The sequence below is a fragment of the Haematobia irritans genome, chromosome 3 (genome assembly GCF_050003625.1).
Source record: "Haematobia irritans isolate KBUSLIRL chromosome 3, ASM5000362v1, whole genome shotgun sequence".
Classification (NCBI taxonomy): domain Eukaryota; kingdom Metazoa; phylum Arthropoda; class Insecta; order Diptera; family Muscidae; genus Haematobia; species Haematobia irritans.
Genome location: NC_134399.1, coordinates 209,324,256 through 209,338,684, shown reverse-complemented (window position 1 = coordinate 209,338,684; position 14,429 = coordinate 209,324,256). Strand labels below are relative to the sequence as shown.

The 14,429-nt window shown below is 30.1% G+C and overlaps 1 protein-coding gene across 2 annotated transcripts in view; it reads left to right on the top strand.

The window, feature by feature from the left end:
- sn (fascin domain-containing protein singed) overlaps positions 1-14,429 on the top strand; it is a 134,445-nt gene extending 120,016 nt beyond the window's left edge. For both annotated transcript variants that reach the window (XM_075302487.1, XM_075302486.1), the window contains exons 5-9: positions 8,214-8,634; positions 8,717-8,812; positions 8,889-9,362; positions 13,636-13,884; positions 13,956-14,429. In XM_075302487.1, coding sequence (XP_075158602.1) covers positions 8,214-8,634; positions 8,717-8,812; positions 8,889-9,362; positions 13,636-13,884; positions 13,956-14,049 — 1,334 coding nt within the window. In that variant the 3' untranslated portion in view covers positions 14,050-14,429. The remainder of the gene's footprint in view (positions 1-8,213; positions 8,635-8,716; positions 8,813-8,888; positions 9,363-13,635; positions 13,885-13,955) is intronic.

Below are 14,429 nucleotides of genomic sequence, written 5' to 3'. Positions count from 1 at the left end.
TAAGGTTGTCCATTAAAATCGTAACAAATGTTAACAGCGGACACTGATAGATCATACAACATGTTTGGCTAATGTCATTGATTTTCTTATTGCCCTGAAATCATGCCAATTTATCGTTGCAATTGTCATCATCATTTTATTAGAATGCATTTTTTAGATTTAGTCACCCTCCCAGCTTGCCAATTTGGAGTGTAATTCTACATATAGACTAAAAGTTTTAATTCCAGGAAGATTTTGTCACATTCACATTTCTTAAGACCATATATATGTCTGAATGTTTTCAATAGGAAAAATTTAATTCAGCCTGGCTGAATAATGTTTTCTATAGGAAAAATTTAATTCAGCCTATTTGAATATCTTTAATTCAGCCTGGCTGAATAATGTTTTCTATAGGAAAACTTTAATTCGGCCTGGCTGAATAATGTCTTCGATAAGAAAACTTTAATTCAGACTGGCTGAATAATGTTTTCTATAGGAAAACTTTAATTCGGCCTGGCTGAATAATGTCTTCGATAAGAAAACTTTAATTCGGCCTGGCTGCATATTGTTTTCTATAGGAAAACTTTACTTCAGCCTGGCTGAATAATCCCTACGGGAAATGGATCAAACACAGGATCGGTACAGGACTAGCCCCTGGTGTGTATGGACCAGTCCCAGTTCTGGTATGGAAGGGACCAGTCACTTTAACATGGGTTTGTCATTGACGGGGTAAATATCCACTTTAGGACACGTCTTGGACTCATTCCAAAGGACATGTCCTGGGACAATTTAGCGGGAGCATTCCATAGACAGGTCCTCAGGAACCAGTCGCGGACAAACTCTTAGAAATCTGTTTCATTTTGGCATCCGAAATAAAAAAAAAACTTTTGAAATATGTCGAACAATAGGTTACATTGATAATTTTATTTCACTAAATGTGTAGATCCTATAAGATTTTAATATCAAGCGAGTACGGAAATCAATAAATTACGACTATTTAAAAATTGCAACTAACTGGAGCACCGGTACCAGTTCTGTGATAGGTCCGTCAGTGGAAATTTGCACCAATTTCCCGTAGGGATGTTTTCTATAGGAAAACTTTAATTCAGCCTGGCTGAATAAAGTTTTCTATAAGAAAACTTTAATTCAGCTTTGCTGAATAAAGTTTTCTATAAGAAAACTTTAATTCAGCTTGGCTGAATACTGTTTTATATAAGAAAACTTTAATTCAGCCGGGCTGAATAATATTTTCTATAAGAAAACTTTAATTCAGCCTGGCTGAATAATGTTTTCTATAAGAAAACTTTAATTCAGCCTGGCTGAATAATGTTTTCTATAAGAAAACTTTAATTCAGCCTGGCTGAATAATGTTTTCTATAAGAAAACTTTAATTCAACCAGGCTGAATAATGTTTCCTATAGGAAAACTTTAATTCAGCTTGGCTGAATAATGTTGTCTATAAGAAAACTTTAATTCTACCTGGCTGGATGATGATTCCTATAAGAAAACTTTAATTCAACCAGGCTGAATAATGATTTCTATAGGAAAAAATTTATTTCAGCTTGGCTGAATAATTTTTTTCTATAGGAAAACTTTAATTCAGCCTGGTTGAATAATGTTTTCTATATGAAAACTTTATTTCAGCACGACTGAATAATGTTTACTATAGGAAAACTTTAATTCAGCCTGGCAGAATTCGTTTTATTTCTATAGAAACTTCAGCTTGGCTGAATAATGTTTTCTATAAGAAAACTTTAATTCAGCCTGGCTGAATAATGTTTTCTATAAGAAAACTTTAATTCTACCTGGCTGAATGATAATTCCTATAAGAAAACTTTAATTCAACCAGGCTGAATGATGATTCCTATAAGAAAACTTTAATTCAGCCTGGTTGAATAATGTTTTCTATAGGAAAACTTTAATTCAGCCTGACTGAATAATGTTTAATTCAGCACGACTGAATAATGTTTACTATAGGAAAACTTTAATTAAGCCTTTCAGAATTTGTTTTATTTGTATAGAAAATTTAGTCAAAATTTGATTTATATAGAAAATTTATTCAAAATTTTATTTCTATAGAAAAATTTGTCAAAAATTTTATTTCCAAAGAAAATTGTTTCACAATTTTATTTCTATTAGTCAAAATTTTATTTTTAAAAACAATTCGGCAAAATTTTATTTCTATAGAAATATTTCTCAAAATTTTATTTCCATAGAAAAATTTGTCAAAATTTTATTTCTATACATAATTTCGGCAAAATTTTATTTCTATAGAAATTGTTCTCAAAATTTTATTTCTATGGAACATTTTGTCAAAATGTTATTTCTTAAGAAAATTTTGTCAATATTTTGTTTCTGTAGAAAATTTTGTCAACATTTTATTTCTGTAGAAAATTTTGTCAACATTTTATTTCTATAGACAATTTTGTCACAATTTTATTTCTAAAAAAATTTTCAAAATTTTATTCCTATAGAAAGTTTTGTCAAAATTTTATTTCGATAGAAAATTTTGTCAAAATTTTATTTATATAGAAAAATTTTATTAAAATTTTATTTCTATAGAAAATTTTGTCAAAATTTTATTTATAAAGAAAATTTTGTCAAAATTTTATTTCTATAGAACATTTTGTCAAAATTGTATTTCTTAAGAAAATTTTATCAATGTTTTATTTCTATACAAAATTTTGTCAACATTTTATTTCTGTTGAAAATTTTGTCAAAATTTTATTTCTATAGAAAATTTTGTTAAAATTTTATTTGTATAGAAAATTTTGGCAAAATGTTATTTCTAAAAAAATTCAAAATTTTATTTCTATTTTATTCAACTTCGGCAAAATTTTGTTTCAATAGAAAATTTTGTCTAAATTTTATTTCTATACAAAATGTTGTCAAAATTTTATTTCTATAGAAAATTTCGTCAAAATTTTATTTCTATAGAAAATTTTGTAAAAATTTTATTTCTATAGAAAATTTTGTTAAAATTTTATTTGTATAGAAAATTTTGGCAAATTTTTATTTCTATATGTTAGAAAATTTAAATAAAATGTTGACAAATAATGTTTTCAGCCTGGTTGAATAATGTTTTCTATAGAAAAAACTTTAACTACGCCTAGTGTTTTTTATAGAAAAACTTTAATTACGCCTAGTGTTTTTTTTTTATAGAAAACCTGTGATTGAAAAAAAAGTTTCCTTTTAAAATCTTTAATTTAGATTTGCTAAATAAAGTTTTCGTAGAAAGACTGCATCAAAATTTTCCTATGTATACCTAACATAAATGGAGCCTGACTGAATTTTTATTCGAAGAAATTCAAATCGAGTATAAAACATTCGCTGGATATCGTAAATCTTTAAATTAAATGCAAGAACATAACCAGCACACCATCATTAGTGGTGGGCCATTAACACATCGCTTCCACGCAAATAATCCTGAATGCACCACTCAAAAGCCGTCTGAGATTTTAACAAAGTCAAACGATAACGAGCACCTGGTTGGAAAATTAAGTGAATTGTTATGAATTTATAGCTTTCGAAGAATTTTGAAGACACAAACTTGAAATGAATATGTGAAGAAACAGATTAAATGAACATTTATTACTTTTATAAATAATGTCAACAATCATATGGAGAAAAAGGGGATTAGAAAAAAAAATAAAAACATGTATTTTTGCATACAAAAAAAAAAGCTTCCTGGCTCCTTGTTATTGGAAAAGTGAAACATAGTTATAAAGAGTTTTCATCAAAGAATTATTGTAGTGAATAAATAATATTATTACAAAGATTTATATTTGGTTCTATTACCCAGTATTAGAAAAATATTTTTCTCTTTCTTCGAAATGAAATTTTGGACACACGAATATCTCTTTTGTCTTTAAAGACTTTTCAGTGATTGTCAATATAGGTCATCGGAGTCTAGTTGTATACAAAAAAGGGGACTTAAAAAAAAAATATCAAATTAAATTAAAATTCATGAATTTTGATTCATTGCACCTGTGACCCACTGTGAAAATCGTTATTTTGTCACACAAAGGAGATTGCCAGACGACACAGATATGCATATCCATTCGTTAACATTTCTAATTCAATTGGCTGAGTGAATGACATAGTTTTTGCACTTATTGCGATGTTGAAGAAATTAACACTTGACATATTTGATGAATTGTCATTTTGAACGGAATTTGCATATATTTAGTATGGAGTAATTCTCAATTATTTTATATGTTTGATTACACTCATAGAAAAAAGTCTGCTAAAAACAGCAATCGAATTTTGTTGTTATATTTTGGGACCTTGTGGTTTAGCAACAAGTTGTTTTTAAGTTCTTAAATGTTACCCAAATTAATTTCAAGAACGTAAAATAAATTGTTGTCCTATAAAATCCTAAAAAGCTCCTTAATGCAACCGACAAACGAAATGTGTGCTATTCCTTTATTTTAGAAATATTCAGATTTTTGAGCAAATACAAGTGTTCCGCCCCTAGTTTTTGTTTGTTTCAGTCAAAATTACAGACAATGTTTGCTATTCCAGCGAAACAGTGACTGCTTTCCTTTTTTCAGCAGACTTCCTGCTTTTGTAGAAAATTCTTTTATGTGTACCTAACAGATTATTTTAATTTTTATAGAATATTAACCCTCTAATGCCCAATTTTATAAGGAAGCGTTTAGTAGTATTCAAGAGGCTTTGCAGCATATGCTGAATTTTACCGTATATTTTTTTTCTTGCTTAGTTCTCTTGACTCAATTTTATAAGGAAGCGTTTAGTAGTATTCAAGAGGCTTTGCAGCATATGCTGAATTTTACCGTATATTTTTTTTCTTGCTTAGTTCTCTTGACTTTGTGTCGTTAACATTGCAAATTTAATCAGCTGGCAAAATAATTGGGGCATTAGAGGGTTAAGTCGATTGCTGTTAAAATTACTCAACTATTTCATCCGTTGACAAAAACCCGCTGCTATGGTATTGATCAGTGAGGTATTACCCTGGCATATTATTAATCGATTAATCGACCTACAAAAAAAAAATAAAAAGTAAAACAACAGAATTTAAAGGAGATCTTTTTAACAGGTTAGCTGATAAGTCCCCGGTCTGACACATAGATGGCGTCGCTAGTATTAAATTCATATTATTTTTATATAGTACCAACCTTCAAATGATTCGTGTCAATTTTCGTGACGTCTGTAAGTCAATTAGTTTGTGAGATAGAGCGTCTTTTGTGAAGCAACTTTTGTTATTGTGAAAAAAAAGAAAAAAAAAAAGGAATTTCGTGTTTTGATAAAATACTGTTTTCTGAAGGGAAAAAATACGGTGGAAGCAAAAACTTGGCTTGATAATGAGTTTCCGGACTCTGCCCCAGGGAAATCAACAATAATTGAATGGTATGCAAAATTCAAGCGTGGTGAAATGAGCACGGAGGACGGTGAACGCAGTGGACGCCCGAAAGAGGTGGTTACCGACGAAAACATCAAAAAATCCACAAAATGATTTTGAATGACTGTAAAATGAAGTTGATCGAGATAGCAGAGGCCTTAAAGATATCAAAGGAACGTGTTGGTCATATCATTCATCAATATTTGGATATGCGGAAGCTCTGTGCAAAATGGGTGCCGCACGAGCTCACATTTGACCAAAAACAACAACGTGTTGATGACTCTGAGCGGCGTTTGCAGCTGTTAACTCCTAATACACCCGATTTTTTCCGTCGATATGTGACAATGGATGAAACATGGCTCCATCACTACACTCCTGAGTCCAATCGACAGTCGGCTGAGTGGACAGCGACCGGTGAAGCGTCTCCGAAGCGTGTAAAGACTCAAAAGTCCGCTGGCAAAGTAATGGCCTCTGTTTTTTGGGACGCACATGGAATAATTTTTATCGATTATTTTGAGAAGGGAAAAACCATCAACAGTGACTATTTTATGGCGTTATTGGAGCGTTTGAAGGTCGAAATCGCGGCAAAACGGCCCCATATGAAGAAGAAAAAAGTGTTGTTCCACCAAGACAACGCACTGTGCCACATGTCATTGAGAACGATGGCAAAAATTCATGAATTGGGCTTCGAATTGCTTCCCCACCCACCGTATTCTCCAGATCTGGCCCCAGCGACTTTTTCTTGTTCTCAGACCTCAAAAGGATGCTCGCAGAGAAAAAATTTGGCTGATCGCCGAAACTGAGGCCTATTTTGAGGCAAAACCGAATGAGTACTACCAAAATGGTATCAAAAAATTGGAAGGTCGTTAAAATCGTTGTATCGCTCTTGAAGGGAACTATGTTGAATAATAAAACGAATTTTGACAAAAAAAATGTGTTTTTCATTGTTAGACCGGGGACTTATCAGTCAACCTGTTATATTGACTACACAGAAAACAATATCATCAAAATATGTTCAACTTACACCCAGAGAAGGAATATGATCACCTCAAACATGTTTTAAGAGCAAAATGTTATTTTTGGGTGGTGACCATGTAACATGGTTTTCGCAATCATGTTATTTTCTCGGAAATCATGTATCTGATTCGGCAAGCAGGTTATATTTGACGAGAAAATAACATTTTAGTGACAAACATGTTACATGATCACCATACAAAAATAACATTTTGCTCTCAAAACATGTTTGAGGTGATCATATTTCTTCTCTGCGTGTAAAAGTTGTTTGAAGCTTAAAAATTTTGTCAATTAAAAAATTAATTTAGACAATTAAAATTTTAATTGAACTAGAAACATTAAGTCAATGATTGCAAATTTTTTTTTAATTTTTGATCAAAAAACTAATTGCTACAATTAACTTGTTAATAAAACTTGGAAAAACTAAACCAGTTTAAAAAATTATTGAATTGTAATTAAAACAATAATTAGAAACTTTATTAACACAATCAATTTTTTAATCAAAATAAACACAAACTCAATTAAGAAAGTGATCGAAAACCGGAAGCCGCTGAGACGACAAAGAGAGTTGCCGGTAGTTTCAAGCGAAACCCTAACCTCTCTATCCGAGATGCCGCAAATAAGCTGGGTGTATCGTCTACAACCGTGCATCGAGCCAAAAAACGAGCCGGACTATCGACTTACAAGAAGGTAGTGACTCCAAATCGCGATGATAAACAAAATACGACGGCCAAAGCGCGATCCCGGAGGCTGTACACGACGATGCTGACGAAGTTTGACTGCGTGGTAATGGACGACGAAACCTACGTCAAAGCCGACTACAAGCAGCTTCCGGGACAGGAGGGGAAAGGTAGCAGATATTTTCAAGCACATAAAACTGTCAAAGTTCGCAAAGAAATATCTGGTTTGGCAAGCCATCTGTACATGTGGCTTGAAAAGCAGCATTTTCATAGCTTCCGGGACTGTCAAACAAGAAATTTACGTGAAAGAGTGTTTGAATAAACGTCTGCTGCCTTTCCTGAAGAAACACGGCTGTTCCGTACTGTTTTGGCCGGATTTGGCATCTTGCCATTACGGTAAAAAGGCCATGGAGTGGTACGCCGCCAACAACGTGCAGGTGGTTCCCAAGGACAAGAACCTCCCAACACGCCAGAGCTCCGCCCAATTGAGAAATACTGGGCTATTGTCAAGCGGAACCTAAAGAAGACCAAAAAAACTGCTAAGGACGAGCAGCAGTTCAAGGCAAACTGGCTTTCTGCGGCGAAGAAGGTGGCTGTACAAAATCTGATGGCAGGTGTCAAGCGTGAGGCCCGGCAATTCGGATTTGGAAAAGCGAAAGCCTAACTGAATATTTTTCCTGAATTTTATACTAATTGAACTTGAAAAAGAAATTTAATTTGATTTTTTAAATAAACGATTTCAACGATTTACACGCGTTTTCCCTTGACCAAATTTTGACCGTATCACCCTTTACAATAAGTGTCAAGAAAAACGTAAAAGCATTGTTAACATTTGAATAAATTCTCAGGCCAAAAATTTAAAAATACTCATTTTTAATAATCAATGTATTCTCATACAAACGAATCGAACTTTCAAAAATAGAAAAACCCAAATTCATTTGAATTCGAGTGACTGCGTTTCTTTCGAACTGGGTTTCGTTCGATATACAGGAACAGAGCATTAATATACCTTGCCATTGGTAAGACCTACCACAACCCAAGTAATTCTGTTGTGGTTGACAGTCTTTAGTAGAAGCCTGGCCGAACTTACGGCCGTATATACCTGTTTATATAAAAATTAAGAAAACAAATCGTTAAGATTTTTTTTACATAATTTCTTCTCTTTTCTTTCTTTCCAGGTATCATCTACCTTAGATCTCATCTCAATAAATATCTATCAGTTGATTCATTCGGCAATGTTCTCTGCGAAAGTGATGAACGCGATGCTGGAAGTCGGTTTCAAATAAGCATTGCCGAAGATGGTTCCGGTCGTTGGGCTTTGAAAAATGAATCACGTGGCTACTTCCTCGGTGGTACACCCGATAAACTGGAGTGTACTGCAAAAGCTCCAAATAATGCAGAATTTTGGACTGTCCATTTGGCAGCAAGGCCACAGGTGAATTTACGATCAATAGGTCGTAAACGTTTTGCTCATTTGTCTGAATCTCAAGATGAGATTCATGTTGATTCGAATATTCCCTGGGGTGAGGATACTCTATTCACATTGGAATTCCGTCAGGAGGAGGGTGGACGATATGCTTTGCATACATGTAACAATAAGTGAGTCCTGCATTGATAGATTCCATTGCTAGTATTGATATTATAATAATGTTTTTATTTTTTTTTTTCATTATTTTCACAGATATTTAAATGCCAATGGTAAATTGCAGACTGCTTGCAATGAGGATTGCTTATTTAGTGCAGAATATCATGGAGGACATTTGGCCTTAAGAGATAGGTATGTGATAATCCCTGTTTTTAATTTTATGTTAAAATTCTTAACATTTATATTTTCCGTGTTTTTTTTTTTGTAGACAAGGTCAATATCTTTCACCCATTGGCTCTAAGGCTGTGCTTAAATCTCGCTCATCGACTGTTACACGCGATGAATTGTTCTCTTTGGAGGATTCTCTGCCCCAAGCTTCATTTATAGCCGCCATGAACTTGCGTTATGTTTCTGTGAAACAGGGAGTGGATGTAACTGCCAACCAGGATGAAATTGGCGAGAATGAAACTTTTCAATTGGAATTTGATTGGTCTGCCCATCGTTGGGCCTTGCGTACCACTCAAGATCGTTATTGGAGTTTAACTGCTGGTGGTGGCATACAGGCCACTGGTAATCGGCGTTGTGCTGATGCTCTCTTTGAATTGATTTGGCACGGTGATGGTTCCTTATCATTCCGTGCCAATAATGGTAAATTTTTGGCTACAAAACGTTCCGGTCATTTGTTCGCCACCTCCGAGAGCATTGAGGATATTACGAAATTCTATTTCTATTTGATTAATAGGTGAGTTTGGGTGAAATGCGATAGAAACAAATGCGGAGTTTTCACAATACAAAAAAAAAAAAAAAACATAGGAAATAAGACAAAGTGTAACACTTAATACTAGAGTTGTCTTTTATATTTCTGTATTAGAGAACGAAAACAAAGATTAATCATCGAAAACAAGTTTATTGATTTTTAAAATATTCCCCATTAAGATCTATACACTTGCATGCATTGTGAGAGTTCGAATTGTCGTGGTGAAAAGTGATCAGTCTTGTGATTTTGGACGACTTTCACAAAGTTCTTCTTGCTGTCCAAAATCGTGAATGGGCGGTAACGAAATGTCACATTTTGTCAAAATTTTATTTCTATAGAAAATTTTTTGAAAAATTTATTTCTGTAGAAAATTTTGTCATAATTTTATTACTATAGAAAATTTTGTTAAAATTTTATTTCTATAGAAAATTTTGTCAAAATTTTATTTCTATAGCAAATTTTGTCAAAATTTAATTTCTATAGAAAATTTTGTCAAAATTTAATTTCTATAGAAAATTTTGTCAAAATTATATTTCTATAGAAAATTTTGTAAAAATTTAGTTTCTATAGAAAATTTTCTGAAATATTTATTTCTATAGAAAAAATTCTGAAATTTTTATTTCTATAGCAAATTTGCTGAAAAATTATTATCTATAGAAAATTTTCTGAAAAATCTATTTCTATAGAAAATTTTGTCAAAATTTTATTTCTATAGAAAATTTTGTCAAAATATTATTTCTATAGAAAATTGTGTCAAAATTTTATTTCTATAGAAAAATTTGTCAAAAGTTTATTTCTATAGAAAATTTTGTCAAAACTTTATTTCTATAGAAAATTTTGTCAAAATTTTATTTCTATAGAAAAATTTGTCTAAATTTTATTTCTATAGAAAATTTTGTAAAAATTTTATTTCTATAGAAAATTTTGTCAAAATTTTATTTCTATAGAAATTTATGTCAAAATTTCATTTCTTTAGAAAATTTTTATCAAAATTTTATTAGTATAAAAAACTTTGTCAACCCGTGTAAAAATTGGTGGATCTGGCCAGATATTATTAGATCTCCTGCCATATCTGATTAGATATGATAGTATATGTAGGCAGATCTGGACAGATCCGAAAAATGGTAATATCTGATCAGATCTAATTCTAAAGGAATTAGATCTGATCAGATCTCAAATTTGGCCCACATCTAATTATATCTAATTTGATATAATTAGATGTTAATATATCTAATTGTATATAATTTTATCTACAAATTTCCAAAATTAGTGAAATTACAGTAATTAATAAAAACGACTTATTTTATGGTTTTATAGTGAAAAGAGTATTTAATATTATAAGTTGGATCAAACATATGTACATTATATATATGTCTAGGTATAAAAGCCTAAGAATTAAAAAACAACAAAAACAAAATATATACATAGCCACCAAGGGTTCTGGCATTTAAATTTCCAAGGCGGTAGTACATTGCTCTCTGCAAACAGTTCTTTAAATGAGTCTCGCAACTCCTTTATTTGGCTACTCGGAATGAAAACTCTGAAAAATATAAAATATACAGAAGAATTATCAGTATTTAAAGATATATTTGCAAATAATACATATACTTACCAAAATTTGCTTCTCGTACCCAATAATTTAAACCAGCGCTGTATTGAATGGTTTGTGCGAAGCTCCAAATGCCATACTATAACTAATTGCACGGGAATGTATCCGGTTCACAATGCAAATCATCTCCAAATTTGTATTCTTTTTGATATTGGAAAATACTTCCTTCTATCGCAACTTCGGATATGGCCTGGTCACAAATCTTTACGTTGTCTTCCGCTGTCTTCTTTTAATCTTTTCCTGGACTACCACAAATTCATCCTCCTAAAACAGAGAAAATATTCAATATATAAAAATAGGAACAAAATAATAAACTTACCTTATCACAGCTTCTCATACTCCTTTATCTTCCTCGTTAAATGAGAAGACATTCGATTTTTATATGAAATAAAAATATGAAACTCGCATTATCAAATATTTGATATATATTTTTTTCAAATTTAATAACAACAGGCGTTGCTAATGGTGATAGTTATGGGGTGACATTTTTGAAAACAAAAAGACGGTTGTGTCTGAAAGTTAAGCATTTTATGAAGACACTTCAAAATGATATTCAAAAGGGTTTCTTGAAACTGTCACAACATATAAAGATTGTTTGGTTATGTTCACCACATGTTTTGATGTGCGACCATACATACGTGCTTGTAACCAAGTATATCACGTTAGTATTCTCGTAACAAACACATTATTTTTACACACAAACATATACAAATATTTTTTTATCCGTGTTACACAACTGGTTCACGATTTAATGCGATATATATAATTAGATATGGAGCTATATATAGTATATATAATTAGATATGATGTCATATATGAAGATATATAATTAGATCTTACCAGATATGACTGATATAAATAGATATAACAACATATATAATGAGATCTTGAATCAGATCTAATCATATATAACACTATACATAACATATCTCCGTAGATCTATTTATATCTACGACCATATCTGAGCAGATATAATTATATATACTTTGATATTATTAGACATGATTAGATCTCTCAATTTTTACACGGGAATGTTTTGTTTATAGAAAAAATTTTCAAAATTTTATTTTTATAGCAAATTTTGTCGAAATTTTATTTATATAGAAAATTTCGTCAAAATTTTATTTCTATAGAAAATTTCGCCAAAATTTTATTTCTATAGAAAATTTTGTCAAAATTTTATTTCTATAGAAAATTTCGTCAACATTTTATTTCGTGTTTTGTTTTTTATTGTGGGTTTGTACTTCAATCATATTTGTTGTTTTGATCTCAGCTTTAAAACCATTGTGTTGACTAAACTACAAGAGTAGCTTAACCAACAGAGGAAAAGAATGTTTGTCAAATTTATTTGGGCAAAAAGAATATTCTTTTCCTTTGTTGGTTAAGCTACTCTTGTAGTTTAGTAACATAATGGTTTTAAAGCTGAGATCAAAACAACAAATATTTTATTTCTATAGAAAATTTTGTCAAAAGTTTATTTCTATAGAAAATTTTGTTAAAAGTTTATTTCTATAGAAAATTTTGTCAAAATTTTATTTCTATAGAAAAATTTGTCTAAATTTTATTTCTATAGAAAATTTTCTGAAAATTTTATTTCTATAAAAAATTTTGTGAACATTTTATTTCTTTAAAATTATTGTCCAAATTTTATTTCTATAGACAATTTTCTGAAATTTTTTTTTCTATAGAAAATGTTGTCAAAATTTTATTTCTATAGGAAAGTTTTGTCAACATTTTATTTCAATGCAAAATTTTGTCAAAATTTTTTTTCTATAGAAAAATTTGTCAAAATTTTATTTCTATAGAAAATTTTGTCAAAATTTTATCAAAATTTTATTTCTATAGAAAATTTTGTCAAAATTTTATTTCTATGGAAATCTTTGCCAAATTTTATTTCTATAGAAAATTTTCTCTAAATTTTATTTCTATAAAAAATCTTTTCTAAATTTTATTTGTATGGAAAATTTTATCAAAATTTTATTTCTATAGAAAATTTTGTCCATATTTCATTTCTATAGAAAATTTTGTCAAAATTTTATTTCTATAGAAAATTTTGTCAAAATTTTATTTCTACAGATAATTTTGTCAAAATTTTATTTCTATAGAAAATTTTCTGAAAAATTTATTTCTGTAAAAAATTTGTGAACATTTTATTTCTATAAAATCTTTGTCCAAATTTTATTTCTATAGACAATTTTCTGTAATTTTTTTCTATAGAAAATGTTGTCAAAATTTTATTTCTATAGAAAGTTTTGTCAAAATTTTATTTCCATAGAAAATTTTGTCAACATTTTTTTCTATCGAAAAAATTGTTAAAAATTTTCTGGAAATTTTATTTATATAGAAAATATTCTGAAAATTTTATTTCTATAAAAAATTTTGTGAACATTTTATTTCTATAAAAATCTTTGTCCAAATTTTATTTCTATAGAAAATTTTGAAGGATTTGAGATGGTATCGAAAATGTAAATCTACCAAGTGGTGGAGGATATATTATAGTCGGCCCGCCCGATTTTAGACTTTCCTTACTTGTTACATATATAAAAATATAACAGCAAAGACTGACTGCAGTTTTTATCAGACTTTTATTCTATGAATGTATAAATAATTTTACTGATTTTATTTTGCTGGTTTGTTTTTTTTTTTCAGACCCATATTGGTACTTAAATGTGAACAAGGTTTCGTTGGATATCGTCAGCCAGGCAACACTAAATTAGAATGCAATAAGGCCACATATGAGACCATATTGGTGGAACGGGCCCAAAAAGGTTTAGTCTATTTTAAAGGACATGGTGGCAAATATTGGCGTATAGATGGTGAAGGTATATCTGTAGATTCAGATACACCCGCAGATGGTTTCTATTTGGAATTACGTGAACCCACAAGAATTTGTATCAGGTAAAAAAATATATTTTCTCTTCTTTGTATAATAACAAAAAAAATATTAATAATATTTTTCTTAATAATAGATCCGAAAATGGCAAATATTTGGGTGCAACCAAAAATGGAGCTTTCAAATTATTGGATGATGGAAATGATGTAGCCACACAATGGGAATTTTAAATACCTAAAATTAAGTATCTAGAGATTCTCATTTCCTTACGCATATTAGGTCTAGAAAAAAAACCCAATATCACGAAAGGAAAATATGCGATTTTTTAATGTATGATTATTTATTGAAATTAAGTATGATAACAAAAAAAAAAAAAAATGAAGAGATGTCTACTAAAGACAAAAGATTGATTAATTTTATAATAGAAGACCAGAGGAAAAGGAAATTAACCTCTTATGTTTCTTCTTTCTCTTTTCTAAATAATTTACATATAATGTATAACTTTAAAACAAAATTGAATATTCTTTTAGAACAAAGATATGAAACGAAATAAGATGAAAAAATTTTTTCAAGTGAAAAAACAGAAAAATAAAGAAAAAATTGCATTATA